The sequence below is a fragment of the Haematobia irritans genome, chromosome 4 (assembly GCF_050003625.1).
Source record: "Haematobia irritans isolate KBUSLIRL chromosome 4, ASM5000362v1, whole genome shotgun sequence".
NCBI lineage: Eukaryota > Metazoa > Arthropoda > Insecta > Diptera > Muscidae > Haematobia > Haematobia irritans.
In genome coordinates, this window is record NC_134400.1 from 117823487 (window position 1) to 117840778 (window position 17292).

The 17292-nt window shown below is 35.2% G+C and overlaps 1 protein-coding gene across 1 annotated transcript; it reads left to right on the forward strand.

Moving 5' to 3' along the window:
* Nucleotides 1–9824: 9824 nt before the first annotated feature.
* On the forward strand, nucleotides 9825–10695 carry LOC142234339 (uncharacterized). The gene has a single exon (XM_075305451.1). The coding sequence runs from the start codon at nucleotides 9846–9848 to the stop codon at nucleotides 10662–10664; it is 819 nt and encodes a 272-aa protein (XP_075161566.1). The 5' UTR covers nucleotides 9825–9845; the 3' UTR covers nucleotides 10665–10695.
* Nucleotides 10696–17292: the final 6597 nt, after the last annotated feature.

The window sequence follows — 17292 nt, forward strand, 5'->3', positions numbered from 1 at the left end:
AAGTCCCCGGTCTGACACATAGATGGAGTAGTATTATGTGCATATTATTTTTATATAGTACCAACCTTCAAATGATTCGCGTCAAAATTTGACGTCTGTAAGTCAATTAGTTTGTGAGATAGAGCGTCTTTTGTGAAGCAACTTTTGTTATTGTGAAAAAAAAATGGAAAAAACGGAATTTCGTGTTTTGATAAAATACTGTTTTTTGAAGGGCAAAAATACGCTGGAAGCAAAAACTTGGCTTGATAATGAGTTTCCGGACTCTGCCCCAGGAAAATCAACAATAATTGATTGGTATGCAAAATTCAAGCGTAGTGAAATGAGCACGGAGGACGGTGAACGCAGTGGACGCCCGAAAGAGAAAAGTGGTTACCGACGAAAACATCAAAAAAAATCCACAAATGATTTTGAATGACCGTAAATTGAAGTTGATCGAGATAGCAGAGGCCTTAAAGATATCAAAGGAACGTGTTGGTCATATCATTCATCAATATTTGGATATGCGGAAGCTCTGTGCAAAATGGGTGCCGCGCGAGCTCACATTTGACCAAAAACAACAACGTGTTGATGATTCTAAGCGGTGTTTGCAGCTGTTAACTCGTAATACACCCAAGTTTTTCCGTCGATATGTGACAATGGATGAAACATGGCTCCATCACTACACTCCTGAGTCCAATCGACAGTCGGCTGAGTGGATAGCGACCGGTGAACCGTCTCCGAAGCGTGGAAAGACTTAAAAGTCCGCTGGCAAAGTAATGGCCTCTGTTTTTTGGGATGCGCATGGAATAATTTTTATCGATTATCTTGAGAACGGAAAAACCATCAACAGTGACTATTATATGGCGTTATTGGAGCGTTTGAAAGTCGAAATCGCGGCAAAACGGCCCCATATTAAGAAGAAAAAGGTGTTGTTGTACCAAGACAACACACCGTGCCACAAGTCATTGAGAACGATGGCAAAAATTCATGAATTGGGCTTCGAATTGCTTCCCCACCCACCGTACTCTCCACATCTGGCCCCCAGCGACTTTTTCTTGTTCTCAGACCTTAAAAGGATGCTCGCAGGGAAAAAATTTGGCTGCAATGAAGAGGTGATCGTCGAATCTGAGGCCTATTTTGAGGCAAATCCGAAGGAGTACTACCAAAATGGTATAAAAAAATTTGGCAAAAAATTTGACAAAAAATGTGTTTTTCTTTGTTAGACCGGGGACTTATCAGCCAACCTGTTACTTGTTTGTATTGAGTTATTTTAGGAAACCATAGATTTACAATTTTCCAGGGTGACGTTTTAGTCAAAATGATGGACGAATTGTTAAGTCCAAGACATGAACCGCTAGGATAATAGTTCCAACAAATTCCGCTAGGCGGTTATAAAGCTAGATAGATTGTGTAGACTATTGTAGTGTAGATATCAGTGGGGAGATAATTTATCTCTCCCGATCATTGTATCTAAAATAAAGTTCTCCAGCCTTATTAATTGGAGAATATCCGTTTCCATGGAGTACACTCGAATTTATCTACATCCATTTCCTCTCACTGGAAAATGTGCTCACTGGTATGTGGGATTCGACAATGAGCTTATGATTTGCAATTTTAGTTAGATTTTTTAATTCGTGCCGTGCGGTTTATTTGTAAAGTGATCGGTATTAATGTATTTCATTGTTTGTTTTTATGTAATAAAATATGGTGTTGTGTTTTGTTCATTACTAAATTCAGTTATAATAGAATGTTTTCTCGGGTGATTTTCATGAATAGTTTGTAACAATTAATATCATAAATCGTTGAAGAACAAAATAAAGTTTTATAAAATAATAATATTGTATTATTAATATATTTGTGTTATAAGTAAAAAAAAAACAGCCAAAATTAATGATTACATTTCGGTAAGTTTCTTTTTGTCTAATATATTATATGTTATTGTATATATTTATTGGTATCTTATTTATTATACGTATGTGGTGTTAGGCTTTTTTTTCTTTTATTAGTGCAGTGTGTACACTGCACTAACATTCACACACACACCTATTGAGTAAATATAAAAAAACTTGTATTTCAGGTTTAGCTGTGTGCCCAAATCATAGCGTCCCCTACTCTCTCTTGTTTACAAAATAGTTCAATTGCATTTTCTCTTTAAATTGTTGAAAAAATTTCTAAGAGAGCGCAGACTTAGAGTGTTTAAGATGTCTTTATGCGTATGGGTGTATGCCAGCACCAGGGGTTGAAATTGCAACTATTTAGAAAGTATAAATAATATTTTTAGGCGAAAAAGTACTTTTAACAAAATTTCGGATTTTATTCAACAATTTTTTTTTTTATTCAAAAAATCGTTTCTGTAACATATACTGCTAAACACAAAATTTAAATGGTTTGTACCATTTTATGAATTCTTACCCTGTTTTTAACTTATTTGAATAAAAACAAGTAAGGAAAGTCTAAAGTCGGGCGGGGCCGACTATTTTATACCCTGCACCACTTTGTAGATCTAAATTTTCGATACCATATCACATCCGTCAAATGTGTTGGGGGCTAAATATAAAGATTTGTCTCAAATACATACATTTAAATATCACTCGATCTGGACAGAATTTGATAGACTTCTACAAAATCTATAGACTCAAAATTTAAGTCGGCTAATGCACTAGGGTGGAACACAATGTTAGTAAAAAACAAGTAAGTAAAGTCGAAAGTCGGGCGGTGTCGACTATATTATACCCTTCACCCCTATGTAGTCCAAAATTTGTGTTACCATCTCAACTACTTCACATTTGCTGGAAGCTATATAACATAAAGGAGACAATTTTTTTACTTCTACAAAATTTCTAGAATTAAAATTTAAATCGGCTAACGCTATCCAGTTAATTGGAGGACACTTCCATTGAAATGTGCCTAAAGTGTGTAACAGTCTACCATATTTCCCCAACTCTGGTGTACGTATATATGGGAGCTATATACACGCAAAAAAATAATTCTTTCATCCCAAACGAAATTTTAGACAAACAAAGTTCGTTTCTCATTTGCTTTTCGCTGTAAGTAAGTGTATTTGGGAGAAAAGTATATACTTTTTGTGATAAACGTTTATTCTTTTCCAGGATGTAAAAACAATTTTATAAGGACAAACTCAAAAAAAAAAAACGTTGTTTTCTTGCTAATTGCATTTTCCCTCACATCCACGATGTTTTTTAGTTCTTAACATTATATACGATTTTATAAATTTTTAAAATTTTTTTACCTTTCGCATGGACGGAGAATCGAACCGCGAACCATGCACTTTGTAAGCCAACACACTAACCACTGAGCTATGTACCTGTTGTGGTCATCAATAGACAAATATCCATATATGTTATATTTATATAGCATAGCTTGCGGCGCCCACGAACCGAATAAACAAAGTTTATTTAACAGAAACAAACGTTTAGTTTGGCACGGTGGAGCAGTGGTTGCTACGTCCAACTTGCATGCCAAGGGTCGTGGGTTCGATCCCTGCTTCGACCAAAGTTTTTTTTGTTTTTTTTACATATATTCCAGATATGTTCGGAAGATTCCGAAAAAAATTTCAACATTATATTGCAGTATATTAAATTTTGAACTGTAAAATGTGTCTAATTAAAGACCTAAGGTCAGAAAAGAGCAGTGTTTGATATAAACGAAATGGACTGTGTTGTTGTTTCAAAAATAACTTTTTTTTTTATTGAAAAAAAATAAAAATTTTGTAACAAACGAATTTTTTTGGTGATAAAAGTTTAAAATTTTCAAAGCAATTCAAAAAACTCTACCAAAAGAAAAACGGTTTCGGTACACGTTTTCCAAACGTTTTTTTTCTTTGCGTGTATAATCTGAACCGATTTTGACTAAATTGGACATGTATAGTTAGAATAATAATTCTGCTATCTATGCGAAATTTCACGTAAATGGGAGTATAACTTTGGCCATCTGGTCATATGAGTGCAAATCGGACGGAAGATATATATGGGAACCATATCTAAATCTGAACCGATTTCAACCAAAGTTGGCACAATTACCGATACTACCAAACGTACTCCTTGTGCGAAATTTGAAGCAAATCACGGCAAAACCCTGGATTTTGAGGCCATATAAGTTCAAATCGGACGAAAGATATATATGGGAGCTATATCTAAATCTGAATCGATTTTCACCATATTTGGCACATACAATAGCATCCTTAAAAGTACCGCTTGTGCAAAATTTTAAGTAAGTCAGGAAAAAACTCTGGCTTTTGAGACCATATAAGTCCAAATCGGGCGAAAGATATATATGTGAGCTATATCTAAATCTGAACCGATTTTAACACAATTTGACATACTTAACGATACTATTAAACGTATTTCTTGTGCAAAATTTGAAGCAAATCACGGTAAAACTCTGGCTTTTGTGGGCATATAAGTTCAAATCGGATGAAAGATATATATGGGAGCTATATCTAAATTTGAACCGATTTCAATCAAATTTACCAACCATTAGTAGAATGTCAATTCTATCCTCTGTGCAAAATTTCACGAAGATCGGTAGTAAACTTTGGCCTCTGTGGTCATGAGTCTAAGTCTAAATCGGACGAAAGATATATATGGGAGCCATATCTAAATCTGAACCGATTTGGCTGATATTTTGCAAGATTTTCGAGATTTATAAAACATTTGGATGTACGGTATTTCAAGAAAATCGGTTGATAAACACGTTAACTATGACCAAATCGGGGATAAATATATATGGCAGCTATATCTATATCTGAACCGATTTTTTCCAAAACCAATAGCGATTGTCTTTGTCCGAAGAAACGGCCCTGTGCCAAAATTGAGGACGATCGGACATAAATTGCGAGCTGTACTTTGTGCACAAAATTACATATACAGACAGACGGACGGACAGACAGACGGACATCGCTAAATCGACTCAGAATTTAATTCTAAGACGATCGGTATACTAAACGATTAGTCTCAGACTTGGCGTTACATACAAATGCACAAACTTATTATACCCTGTACCACAGTAGTGGTGAAGGGTATAAATATGGGAAACATTGAAATCTGAAGCAATTTTAAGGAAACTTCGCAAAAGTTTATTTATGATTTATCGCTCGATATATATGTATTAGAATTTTAGGAATATTAGAGTCATTATTACAACTTTTCGACTAAGCAGCGGCGATTTTACAAGGAAAATGTTGGTATTTTGACCATTTTTGTCGAAATCAGAAAAACATATATATGGGAGCTATCTAAATCTGAACCGATTTCAACCAAATTTGGCACGCATATCTACAATGCTAATTCTACTCCCTGTGCTCTCTGTGCTGCTAGTTCTACTCCCTAAATCGGAGTTAAAAATTGGCCTCTGTGGTCATATGAGTGTAAATCGGGCGAAAGCTATATATGAGAGATATATCTAAATCTGAACCGATTTCAACCAACTTTGGCACGCATAGCTACAATGCTAATTCTACTCCCTGTGCAAAATTTCAACTAAATCGGAGCAAAAAATTGGCCTCTGTTGTCATATGAGTGTAAATCGGGCAAAAACTATATATGGGAGCTATATCTAAATTTGAACCGATTTCAACCAAATGTGGCACGCATAGCTGTAAACACGGACAGACGGACATGGATATATCGACTCAGGAGCCCACCCTGAGCATTTTTTGCCAAAGACACCATGTGTCTATCTCGTCTCCTTCTGTGTGTTGCAAACATATGCACTAACTTATAATACCCTGTTCCACAGTGTGGCGCAGGGTATAAAAAGTTAAAATTATCCATTAAAAGTACGAAAAAACCAAGTTATAAAAAATTGAATTAAAAGAACTTCCTGGGTAGTTAAAATAAAGAACATCTTTGGGAGTGCATCTTCTGGAAGTGCTTTTAAAGTTGTGCCTTTGGAAGAACTTCCAAATTTTTTTGCTTGACATTTATATTTTCAGGATTGGGCCAAACAAAATATTGTTCAAACATATTATGTTTCACCTTAAGCATACACTGGTAGAAAATTCTGTTAATGAATTTTTCTTTATGTGAATATATTTTTAAGGCGCCAATTGGTTACATCCATTTAGTTGATGCCAGTAACTAAATGGATGTAACCAATTGGCGCCTTAAAAATATATTCACATAGTACTCTCTAGGTCTCTCTTCTACACTAAAAAAAAAAGCTTACTTGGATCCAAAGATTTTGAACTTCCCTTAAATATTTTGGTATTGATTCCGAGCCAAAGATGCGGCTTATTTAGAATAAAGAAATTTTTTTTAACGACCTATCTGGCTTTAAATCTAGGACCAATCTCGTTTATCAATTTTTCATTCTCTTTTCGCGGCTCATTAATAAAGGTGCTCATGTACAAACAAATACCACTTTAAAAATCCAAATTATAACGGATACTTCAAAGTAAAAAATGTTTTTTTAATTGAAAAAAAAAACTTTAAACCAAAGACGCTAAATCCTCAAAATAAGTCTTAGCCTATATTTGAAGCGTTTTTATCTTAAATCTAAAGTTTCAACATTTCAGTTAATTTAAGGACAATTTCTTTAAATACGAAATATGTTTCTTTAATTTAAGAAAAATTAGTCTTAGTTCAAAGACATGCCACTTTAACGGATGGAAGCAAATTTACAAAATTTGTGTCCTAAATTTAATGAAAAAAAAATTTTTTTTTTTGAAGCAAATATTATAAACTTTATTTTAATTAAAATTTAATTTATTTAAAAAAAATTTCCTAAATATGTTGTAAATTTCGCATCCTAAAATTTAGGTTGCGTAATCTTTAATATCACGCAAATATTTTTTTCAGTGTAAATTAATATATGATTGTATCCACTACTATCATATTTAAAAAATTTTATTTCCCAAACATATTAACATATATGTTACAAACCTGTTGTGCTAGTTTATGAACATTATATGCTTGCATTTAAAAATAATGTGCTAAAAATTTGAGTGCCAGACTGAATTTCAATGTTCGCAATTTCAATGTACGCGATCGATTACTTGTTTTCTAGAAAGTATTCGTGTGGAAGCGTAACATAAAATCATATGCCTTGCCGACCCCAAATGCTCTTGAAATGCAAGAAAATCATGTTTAGAATTGGCTTAAAAAAATCAAGATTTTTTTCCCGTATGAACTTCTATATTTTGCAAAATTTCTAAGGATGCAGGTTCAGTATACTGCAAAAGACCTTTAGCAAATAAGTTTGTTAAAAACTTTCTCCAAATATTAAAACATTTTGTCAAAATTATTGTACAATGAAAACAGATATCGGTTCGAAACTATATACATAAAATGTACTAAATCATTCGCGGGGTACTACAGTATTGACCAGGGTGAAAAAGTAATGAAAAAAGTACCATAGTACTGTATTTTCCATCCCTGGGCAGCACTAATGTACATCACGGTTGCCAGATTTTTTCGAGAGAGGTCCCCGAAAATTTCGAAAGTATATCCCTAAACAAAAACCCCAACCGAATTTTTTCTCCATGAAAAATCCTCAAACGAAATATTCTTCCCTATGAAAAATCCATATAATAATTTTATGTAAATATTTTTCGACAAATTCTAGAAAATTATTAGATGTAATTAATTTTTATACCCTCCACCATAGGATGGGGGTATATTGAAATTTGCTACATGGTGTTGGTATAATGTCCTTAACAACCTTGAAAAATTGGACCACATCGGTCCATAATTATATATAACCCCCATATAAACCGATCTACAGATTTGGCTGGCGGAGCCTCTAAGAGCAGCAAATTTCATCCGATCCGGCTGAAATTTGGTACATGGTGTCAGCATATGATCTTTAACAACCGTGCAAAAATCGGTCCACATCGGTCCATAATTATATATAGCCCCCATATAAACCGATTCCCGATTTGGCCTACGGACCCTTTAAGAGAAGCAAATTTCATCTGATCCGGCTGAAATTTGGTACATGGTGTTAGTATATGGTCTCTAACAACCATGCAAAAATTGGTCCACATCGGTACATAATTATATATAGCCCCCATATAAACCGATTCCCGATTTGGCCTACGGACCCTTTAAGAGAAGCAAATTTCATCTGATCCGGCTGAAATTTGGTACATGGTGTTAGTATATGGTCTCTAACAACCATGCAAAAATTGGTCCACATCGGTACATAATTATATATAGCCCCCATATAAACCGATCCCCCGATTTGGCCTACGGAGCCCCTAAGAGAAGCAAATTTCATCCGATCCGGCTGAAATTTGGTACATGGTGTTAGTATATGGTCTCTAACAACCATTCAAAAATTGGTCCATATCGGTCCATAATTATATATAGCCCTCATAAAAACCAATCACCAGATTTGACCTCCGAAGCCTCTTGGAAGACCTAAATTCATCTGATTCAGTTGAAATTTGGTACGTGGTGTTAATATATGGCCTCAAACTCCCATGCAAAGGTTGGTCGAAATCGGTCCATAATTATATATAGGCCCCATATAAACCGATCCCCAGATTTGACCTCCAGACCCCCTTAGACGAGCAAAATTCTTCCCATTCGGTTGAAATTTGGTACGTGATGTTAGTATATGGTATCCAACAACCGTGCAGGAATTGGTTCCTATCAGCCCATAATTATATATAGCTCCCATATAAACCGATCCCCAGATTTGACCTCCGGTGCCTTTTGGAGAAGCAAAATTAATCCGATCTGCTTGAAATTTGGTACGTGGTGATCGTACATGATATTTAACAACCATGCCAAAAGTGGTCCATATCAGTCCATAATCATATATAGCCCTATATAAACCGATCCCGATATTTGGTTTTGGAGCCTCTTGGAGGAGCAAATTTCATCCGAGTGAGTTGAAATTTGCTACATTGTGCTAGTATATGGTCGTTAACAACCATGCCTAACTAGGTCCATATCGGTCTATAGTTATATATATCCCTCAGATAAATCGATTTCCAATCACACAAAAATTGGTCCATATCAAGTTCATAATTGTATATAGCCCCCATATAAGCGACCCCCCTATTTCAATTCTGGCTCTCTACGTACCGTGCAAAAAGTCCATATCGATTCGTAATTATTTGTAGACTTAACTATACATAACTTTTTTGTCTAATATATACCACGCATGGACGAACTCACAATTTAGAAAACGATGTTAAGAAGTTTTAAGATACCACAACCCAAGTCATTCGATTGTGGATGACAGTCTTTCGTAGAAGTTTCTACGCAATCCATGGTGGAGGGTACATAAGATTCGGCCTGGCCGAACTTACGGCCGTATATACTTGTTTTTATTTTGCTGGGTTAGAATGCATTAAAACTCATAAAAAATAATAAATATAATTTATTTAGAAAATTATCACAAAATCCTGTCCTATAACAAGCCCATGTTAAATTCATCGCTTCTGCACCACTTCCGGAGCCATAACTTTTTGGTGACACTTTTGTGCTGGGGAATAGCTTTGTTAAAAAAACAATAGATCAAAATGCTTTGACAAGCTTGAAAACGATCAAATTAACTGTCACCAGAATAAATCTGTCAGCTTTCAGACGAGCCGTTTAGAAATGATAGCAATATATATTCACCACCATTATTGCTATGCTTATAGATTAGAGAAATAGTCTACATGGCGTTTGCTAGGGAGATAGCACCCAAAATATAACCCTAGCTACGCTAAAGCCATTAATAATAAAATATATTTTCAACACAAACAAAGAAAATTTTGCCTAGAAACCAGCAATGGAAAATTTTTAATTGGTTGTTTTCTTGAAGATACCTTTTTTATATTCTGTATATATGAGATTAAATTCTAACGAATTGTGACATAAAGAGTTTTTTTTGCTTTTTTATTATTGAAAATGTTTGGATCTAAAACAACCGTAACATCATCATTTTTGGACTGTATATGGCCATCAATTTTAACTGAAAATGCTAGCGAAAGTGAAAGAGGTGATATTATAAAATATTTTATTCCGCAACGTCAATTTGACAATGTATGGGCTCATGAATTGTTGGCAACAAAATCCTTTGTGAATTATGAAAAGCCCTTTATATTGGGCACTAAAGAAGAAAACCTTAGAGAAACCCAAAATGAGGATGCAATGAAATCCGAAATCCAACAAAAACCTTATCGCACACCATATATAATGCCATTGGATCGGCAAATAGCCGCTATAAATCGGGATAAAGAATTCCGAGTGAAATTGGCTTTGGAATTTTGTCAACACAATAGTCCCTGGTATATTCCAACTACGAAAACTCAACTCAAAGTCACTGCTGAACTAAAAGATTTATTCAAAGACTCATTCGAATTTAACATTTTGGTTAACTTGGAGAAATTGGGAAGTAGGCTGATGATCATAGATCTCGGTATGAAAGCGAATATAACGCAGTTGGAACGCTGGCTTAAATTCCTACCATATGTGGAAATAGTTATACTTATTCATAGTTCTGATCTTTATCGGAAAATTGAAACAATTGGATATCCCTTTAGGTCAGTTTTAATGGAAGCGAATGTAAACATTTCGTGGAAGTCTGAATTAAACAGAGCACTCAGAAGGGGCGTTGAATTTGCACGAGAATCCCATATCTATGAGTATGGTGTATTTGTATTTATTTTTTCAAGTTTACCTACATTATGTATCACTGATAAGTTTCAGTTTTTAAGAGAACTTTAAATACTATAATCACTTGAATGATTACCAGAAATTTTGTGAGTAGATATTTATGGTATCAGATAAATTGGATAATATTTGGGGAACATTCGTATACAAATAGCATTATTGATTGTCAAATCCCTGTTTATACTTTTCATTAGAAAACAAGTAAGTAAAGTCTAAAGTCGGGCGGCGCCGATTATATTATACCCTTCACCCCTATGTAGGCCAAAATTTGTGTTACATGTCAACTACATCACATTTGCTGGAATCTAAAGGGTGATACGATCAAAATTTGGTCAAGGGAAATATTTGGCCAAACCAAATATTTCTTTGCGAACTTTGACAGTTTTATGTGCTTGAAAATATCTGCTATCTTTCCCTTTCCTTTTGCCGTATAAAACTCTTGTCCGGGAAGCTGCTTGTAGTCGGCTTTGACGTAGGTTTCGTCGTCCATTACCACGCAGTCATACTTCGTTAGCATCGTCGTGTACAGCCTCCGGGATCGCGCTTTGGCCGTCATATTTTGTTTATCATCGCGATTTGGAGTCACTACCTTCTTGTAAGTCGATAGTCCGGCTCGTTTTTTGGCTCGATGCACGGTTGTAGATGATACACCCAGCTTATTTGCGGCATCTCGTAGAGAGAGGTTAGGGTTTCGCTTGAAACTACCGGCAACCCTCTTTGTCGTCTCAGCGGCTTCCGGTTTTCGATTTCCCCCCGATCCAGACTTCCTGGCTGTCGACAAACATTCCCCAAACACTATAATTACATTTGTAACGGTTGATTTGGCAACTTTTAGCGATTTTGCCATTTTGACCGTATCACCCTTTAGTAGTTAAATTTTATTACTTTTTTTCGAAATTTTCTACAGCTTAATAAATCTTACTTTTTTTAAGTATGTCTCAAAAATTTTATGAACTAAACGTGGGTATAAAGTTCAATGACCGTACACATAAGTTCAATACAGTAATCCCTCGATTTACGTCGTCTCGGTTTACGTTGTTTCGATTTACGTCGTCAAATTTTTTGTTCCATCAAACTTCGATTTACGTCGCCATTCTTTACGTCGTCAATTTTTTTGCCCACTTTATCAGAAACGCCTTCCATAAGTAACATAAGTATCAACGATGATAACATCGAAACATTTTTTTTCTGAGATTCTTACCGAAATTACTGAATTACCTTTATTTTTGAAGTTTTTTTATTATGTACACGCACATACATACATAAATGGATTAGGTGTAAGTGTGAGCAATTTTTAATTCAGTTTACGTCGTTTCGATTAACGTCGTCAAATTCCGGAACCAATTACGACGTAAATCGAGGGATTACTGTATCAACTAAATCATACGAAGATATTCGTACGATTCCCAAAAAAAAAAAATAAGAATGAACTACTGTATGGTTGAAATGGTGATGATTTGGCGCCAATGATTCTCTTCTTTATTTTTAGTTCATTTTTTCTTCTATGAGAGGATGTAATTTCGTGAACTGCAGTTAAAAAGTACAACAGGGCATTAAATTTTTTCTTGTTTTAACAATGCTTTGTGGAAATCTCAAAATGTGGAGCAAAATTTAGTTAAATTTTCGTGCGAGGTAGTCCATTCTTCCTATAAAACAGTTCACTTTTTTTTCGGTGCACCTCTTTCGGGCGTCCACTGCGTTCACCGTCCTCCGTGCTCATTTCACCACGCTTGAATTTTGCATACCAATCAATTATTGTTGATTTCCCTGGGGCAGAGTCCGGAAACTCATTATCAAGCCAAGTTTTTGCTTCCACCGTATTTTCCCCTTCTGAAAACAGTATTTTGTCAAAACACGAAATTCCTTTTTTTCCATTTTTTTTTTCACAAAAGTTGCTTCACAAAAGACGCTCTATTTCACAAACTAATTGACTTACAGACGTCAAATTTTGACACGAATCATTTGAAGGTTGGTACTATATAAAAATAATATGCATTTAATACTAGCGACACCATCTATGTGTCAGACCGGGGACTTATCAGCCAACCTGTTATGTATCGTCCAATTTTCAAAAATTTTCCCCTAATAACCTTAGTTTTGACATTATTTATCAACCGATCTTACTTAAACTTACAACAAGGTAACCTCTCTGGTATCAATCAAACCTGCAAAATATCATTCAAAGGAGGTTTACTCACTTGTTTTCATGTACATTTGATGAGAGGTTACTTTTCTTATGTATTTTGATCTGCTGAATTCGAAATTGTGTAAACATATATACCAAATCTCATATTCGTACCTCTGATAGTTCATGAGATATATCCGTTCCAAGTTTGAATGGGCGGTGCCACCATAACCAAGTATAGCCAAGGACTATTAGAAGGACAACAGTGGTTATGATTGGGAGGTGCCACGCTCAATCATAACCAAGTGTAACCAAGGACTATTACCAGATCAACAATACAACATTGCGAAGTTTCATTACAATCGGTGGTGGGAGTGGCAACGCCCACTTTTCCAAAAGATTTGTAGCCTATGTCACTCAGTGATAACGTAGCATTATAATAGTGGAAGAAATTTTAAAATCGGATAAGTAGTTTAATTAATCTCAATTTTTTGCCATTTTTCCCCTCTGGGCGTCATGGGCTTTCTCCCGATTCTAAAATATCCTGGGCAGGATTGCACAGTGGGGCATTTTTCGTTATATTTTGGACGTAGTTAGTATTTTTGCATATAATTGGACAAAACACAATTTTCTGGATTGGTATTGAATATAGCCATAAAGTCCACGTCACGCCCTTTCTCCTGATATCAAAATATCCTAGGCAGGATTGCAGAGTGGGATATTTTTCCTTATATTAATCCATCCAAGTTAGTATTTATACCCTAAACCACATAGTGGTCAGGGTATAATAACTTTGATCTGCCAAAAAATTTGCCTACCAGAAATATTGATTTTAGACCCCATAAAATATATACCGATCGACTCAGAATCACCTCTTGAGTCGATCTAGCGCTTGGTGTCCGTCCGTCTGTCCATGTATTTGTTGTTCAGGGGATTCCGGTCGCAATTATTAATCGATTCTGATGAAATTTGGTACAGGGAGTTTTTTGGGCACAAGAACGAACGCTATAGAATTTGGAAGAAATCGGTTCAAATTTAGATATAGCTCCCATATATATGTATCGCCTGATTTCGACAAATGGGGTTACGTTGCGCTTTTTTACAAACGGATCGTCACCAAATTTGGCAAAAGATATTCTTTTTCATCGCCCTGCAAAATTTCATACAAATCGGTCCAGATTTAGATATAGCTCTCATATATATGTATCGCCCGATTTTCCCAAATTTGGCCACAAAACCCTTATTTATCAATCGATCTTACTCAAAGTTGGCTATATGTAATCTTCTATAGCACTAACTGTATGTGCAAAAATTCATCGAAATCGGTTCAGATTGAGATATAGTTCCCATATATATGTATAGCCCGATTTTCCCAAATTTGGTCATAGAAGCCTTATTTATTAACCGATCTTACTCAAAGTTGGCTAGATCCAGTCATCTATAGTACTAGCGGTGTGTGCAAAATTTCATCGAAATCGGTTAAGATGTAGATATAGCTCCCATCTATGCATCGCCCGATTTTGAAAAATTTGCCCCTAATAACCTTATGTTTGACCATAGAGGTCTCATTTCTTAACTGATCTTACTCAAATTGTGCACAATGTAACCTTTTGTGGTATTAATCAAACCCGCAAAATATTATGCAAATTGGTTCAGATTTACATATAGCTTCCATATATATGCATCGCTCTATTTTCTCAAATTTGGCCATAGTACTCTTATTTATTAACCAATGTTACTCAAATTTCAAATTTTGATGTATTAGCCGATCGGATTTATACGTACTTGTAGCTCTTACATAAGAATATTGCTCGATTTATACAAATTTGCGTTTATTACCTACACTAATTGAGCGATTTTCTCTTTTTATACCCTTCACCACTATTGTGCTACAGGGTATAATAAGTTTGCGCATTTGTATGTAACGCCAAGAAATAGTGGTCATAGACCCATCTTTTAGTATTCCGATCGGCTTAGAATTAAATTCCGAGTCGATTTAGGGATGTCCGTCTGTTTGTCCGTCTGTCTGTATATGTAATTTTGTGCACAAAGTACAGCTCGCAATTGACATAGTGTCGTTTCTTGGGGCAGAGACAATAGCTATTGGTTTTGGAAAAAATCGGTTCAGATTTAGATATAGCTGCCATATATATTTATCCCCGATTTGGTCATAGTTAGCGTGTTTATCAACCGATTTTCTTGAAATAATGTACATCCAAATATTTTATGAATCAAAAATCAAAATATCAGCCAAATCGGTTCAGATTTAGATATAGCTCCCATATATATCTTTCGTCCGATTTAGACTCATATGACCACAGAGGCCAAAGTTTACTACCGATCTTTGTGAAATTTTGCACAGAGGGTAGAATTGATATTCTACCAATGCTTGGTAAATTTGATTGAAATCGGTTCAAATTTAGATATAGCTCCCATATATATCTTTCGTCAGATTTGAACTTATTTGGCCACAAAAGCCAGAGTTTTGCCGCAATTTGCTTCAAATTTTGCACAAGGGGTACGTTTAATAGTATGTCAAATTTTGTTAAAATCAAATTTTGTTAAAATCGGTTCAGATTTAGATATAGCTCACATATATATCTTTCGCCCGATTTGGACTTATATGGTCTCAATAGCCAGAGTTTTGCCGTGACTTACTTCAAATTTTGCACAAGCGGTACTTTTAACGATATCATTGTATGTGCCAAATATGGCCAAAATCGATTCAGATTTAGACATAGCTCCCATATATATCTTTCGTCCGATTTGAAGTTATATGGCCTCAAAATCCAGGGTTTTGCCGTGATTTGCTTCAAATTTCGCACAAGGAGTACGTTTAGTGGTATCGGTAATTGTGCCAAATTTGGTTGAAATCGGTTCAGATTTAGATACTGCTCCCATAAATATCTTCCGTTCGATTTGCACTCATATGACCAGGGGGCAAAAGTACTCCCATTTACGTGAAATTTCGCATAGATAGCAGAATTATTATTCTAACTATACATTGGGAGCCACCGTGGTGCAATGGTTAGTATGCCCGCCTTGCATACTCAAGGTCGTGGGTTCGATTCCTGCTTCGACCGAACACCAAAAGTTTTTCAGCGGTGGATTATCCTACCTCAGTAATGCTGGTGACATTTCTGAGGGTTACAAAGCTTCTCTAAGTGGTTTCACTGCAATGTGGAACGCCGTTCGGACTCGGCTATAAAAAGGAGGTCCCTTGTCATTGAGCTTAACATGGAATCGGGCAGCACTCAGTGATAAGAGAGAAGTTCACCAATGTGGTATCACAATGGACTGAATAGTCTAAATGAGCCTGATATATCGGGCTGCCACCTAACCTAACCTATACATGTCAAATTTAGTCAAAATGGGTTCAGATTATACATAGCTCCCATATATACGTACACCAGAGTTGGGGAAATATGTTATGGTAGACTGTTACACATTTTAGAATCATTTTCAATGGGAGTTTCCTCCAATTAACTGGATAGCGTTAGCCGATTAAACTTTTAATTCTAGAGATTTTGTAGAAATAAAAAAATTGTCTCCTTTATATAGCTTCCAGCAAATGTGAAGTAGTTGAGATAGTAACACAAATTTTGGTCTACATAGGGGTCAAGGGTATAATATAGTCGGCCCCGCCCGACTTTAGACTTTACTTACTTGTTTTTTCAAAATATTATTTCTACAAAAATTTTTCTCAAAATTTTATTTCTATGGAATTTTTTCTCAAAATTTTATTTCTATAGAATTTTTTGTCAAAATTTTATTTCTATAGAAAAATTTCTCACAAAAATTTGGTCATAGAAACTTTTTCCAAAATTTTATTTTTATAGAGATTTAACAAAAAAGATTACTATTTTGGGTAGAATTCTACCAACTGTGGCAACCGTGGTGGTAATACAAATTTATATTCTGTGTTATATACGTTGCATATTCATGTTTTTAGATAATAAAGTACTTAGAACCATTTTTGTTTTGTAAAATTTGTTTAAATTTAACGAAAATATTGTAGGGAAAATTGTTTGGGAATGTATGGAAAAGTAGGAAACTCTTTCTGTCCTTGTAGGGTAAATCGAACATTTTCCCTGGCAACTCTGACTATGAGCTATAGTCAGATTGAGACAAAGCACCCATAAACATGTACCCGTTAATTTTCTTTAATATGCAACTGCGGTTTATCTCCCAGACCTATATCAATGTTACCCCACAAATGCTTATGATTACTAATTCAGTAAGGGTGGTTTAGGGTATGATATATTCGGCCCCGCCCGACTTTCTACTTTACTTACTTGTTTTTCATTAAATTTGATAAAACACATTTTCTGGATTGGTTTCGAATATAGCGACCATATAGTCAGAAAGTACACGTCGTGGGCCTTCTCCTGATACTAAAATACCCTGGGCAGGATTGCACAGTGGCCCGATTTTACAAAAATTAAAGGTCCATTAGTGACGTTTTATTTCTACAATATCACTATTATTATTGTGTTTTTGATCTATGTAACCTTATTTTCTGAAAGTGCGCTCTTGGGCCTTTGTTATGGTATCAAA